General features: G+C 67.1%; 1 protein-coding gene across 1 annotated transcript in view; it reads left to right on the top strand.

The window, feature by feature from the left end:
• The window catches only part of CDC37 (cell division cycle 37), a 6,042-nt gene that overhangs the window by 2,527 nt on the left and 1,296 nt on the right, over positions 1-2,219 (top strand). Inside the window, exons 2-6 of the mRNA XM_026050931.1 lie at positions 474-636; positions 741-856; positions 941-1,063; positions 1,141-1,323; positions 1,403-1,474. Coding sequence (XP_025906716.1) covers positions 474-636; positions 741-856; positions 941-1,063; positions 1,141-1,323; positions 1,403-1,474 — 657 coding nt within the window. The remainder of the gene's footprint in view (positions 1-473; positions 637-740; positions 857-940; positions 1,064-1,140; positions 1,324-1,402; positions 1,475-2,219) is intronic.

Consider the following 2,219-nt stretch of genomic DNA (forward strand, 5'->3'; position numbering starts at 1 on the left):
GGAGCACAGGGATGGCATCCCGGGGTGCCCATCGGGGATCCTGGATCACCCCGTGGGGATCCCGGAGCACGGAGATGGGATCCTGGGGTGCTCATTGGGGATCCTGGAGCACCCGGTGGTGATCCCAGAGCACGGGGATGGGGTTCCGGGGATCCTGGAGCACCTGGTGGGGATCCCGGAGCACGGGGATGGGATCCCGGGGTGCCCGTCAGGGATCCCAGAGCACAGGGATGGCATCCCGGGGTGCCCATCGGGGATCCCAGAGCATGGGGATGAGATCCTGGGGTGCTCATTGGGGATCCTGGAGCACCCGGTGGGGATCCCGGAGCACGGGGATGGGGTTCCAGGGATCCTGGAGCACAGGGATGGGATCCTGAGGTGCCCATCGGGGATCCTGGAGCATGGGGCTGGGATCCTGGGGTGTCCATCGGGGATCCCAGAGCACAGGGCTGGGATCCCGGGGTGCCCGTCAGGGATCCCGGAGCGCCCCACGGGGATCCCGGAGCTCTCACATCCCGCTGCTCCCGCAGAGCGTCTTCAACGTGAAGCAGACGGACGAGGAGGAGTCGGAGGATCAGAAGGAGAAGAAGCTCAAGACGTTCGTGGAGCGGAACGAGAAGCAGATCAAGCACTTTGGTGCGCGGCTCTTCCCTCCGGAGCCGCCGCGGAGCAGCAGCGCTCCGGCGGGCGCTTTCCCTCCTCTTCCCCCCAGTTTTACCCGGGAACGCCCGTCTCCGCAGGCATGCTGCGGCGCTGGGACGACAGCCAGAAGTACCTGGCGGACAATCCCCACCTGGTGTGCGAGGAGACGGCCAACTACCTGGTGATCTGGTGCGTCGACCTGGAGGTGGAGGAGGTGAGCCGCCCGCCGGCTCCGCGCGCTCCCGCGGCGCGTTCCCGGCGGGAAGGCGCCCGGAGCTGAGCCGCCTTCCCGCCGCAGAAGCACGCGCTCATGGAGCAGGTCGCGCACCAGACCATYGTCATGCAGTTCATCCTGGAGCTCGCCAAGGGGCTCAAGGTGGATCCGCGCGCCTGCTTCCGCCAGTTCTTCGCCAAGATCAAGGTGAGCCCGCCGGCCCCGCGCGCCGGGACGCCCGGAGCGCGATCCGCATTCCGACATGGCATTCCCGGCGGCCGCAGACGGCCGACCAGCGCTACATGGACGGGCTCTACGACGAGGTGGAGTCGTTCAAGGAGCGCGTGCGCGGGCGCGCCAAGGCGCGCGTGGAGCAGGCCGTCAAGGAATACGAGGAGCAGGAGCGCCAGAAGCGCCTGGGCCCCGGCGGCCTCGACCCCGTCGAGGTCTACGAGTCGCTCCCGCCCGTGAGTACCCCGCGCCCCCAAAACGGCCCCTTTTGGCCCCGAAACGGGGCGGGCGGTGGCGCTCACTGCCCGCGCGCAGGAGCTGCAGAAGTGCTTCGACGTCAAGGACGTGCTCATGCTGCAGGAYGCCATCAGCAAGATGGACCCCACGGTGAGTGCCGGGGCGCTCCGGGGGCCGGGAACGCCGGGATGCGCCCCGGCGCGGCCCCTCGGTGCTCGGCACGCGGATCCTGGCCTCTGCGTGCTTGTCCCGGGGCCGGGAATGTTCCCCTCTGGGTGCTGGGAATGTTCCTCCATGTGCTGGGAAAGCTTGTCTGGGGAATGGGAAGCTCACGGGGGTCCCAGTGCGCTCGTCCAGGTGCTGGGAAGCTCATCCCAACCCTGATGTATTCATCTGGGAGCTGGGAAACTCATCCGGGTGCTGGGAACCTCATCCCAACCCCAGTGCGCTCATCTGGGAAGCTCATCCCAACCCCGATGTATTCATCCTGGTGCCGGGAAGCTCATCCCGGCCCTGGTGCATTTGTGTGGGTGCTGGGAAGCTCATCCGGGAGCTGGGAAGCTCATCCTGGTGCCAGGAAGCTCATCCCAGCCCCGGTGCACTCATCTGGGAGCTGGGAAAGCCCATCTGGGTGTCGGGAAGCACATTTGGGGGCCAGGAATGCTCATCCCAGCCCTGGGATGCACTGCTGGGCCTTGGGAAAGCTGGTCTGGGTACYGGGAAAGCTTGTCCCGGTCCTGGTACGCTCATCCGGAGGCTGGGAAAGCTCCTCCTGGTCCTGGCACGCTCATCCGGGTGCTGGGAAGCTCCCGGGGGTGCTGGGAAAGCTCATCCCGGTCTTGGCACGCTCATCTGGAGGCTGGGAAAGCATATCCCATCCCCGGCATGCTCATCC

The sequence above is a fragment of the Nothoprocta perdicaria genome, unplaced genomic scaffold, assembly GCF_003342845.1.
Source record: "Nothoprocta perdicaria isolate Ctin4 unplaced genomic scaffold, notPer1 scaffold_719, whole genome shotgun sequence".
NCBI lineage: Eukaryota > Metazoa > Chordata > Aves > Tinamiformes > Tinamidae > Nothoprocta > Nothoprocta perdicaria.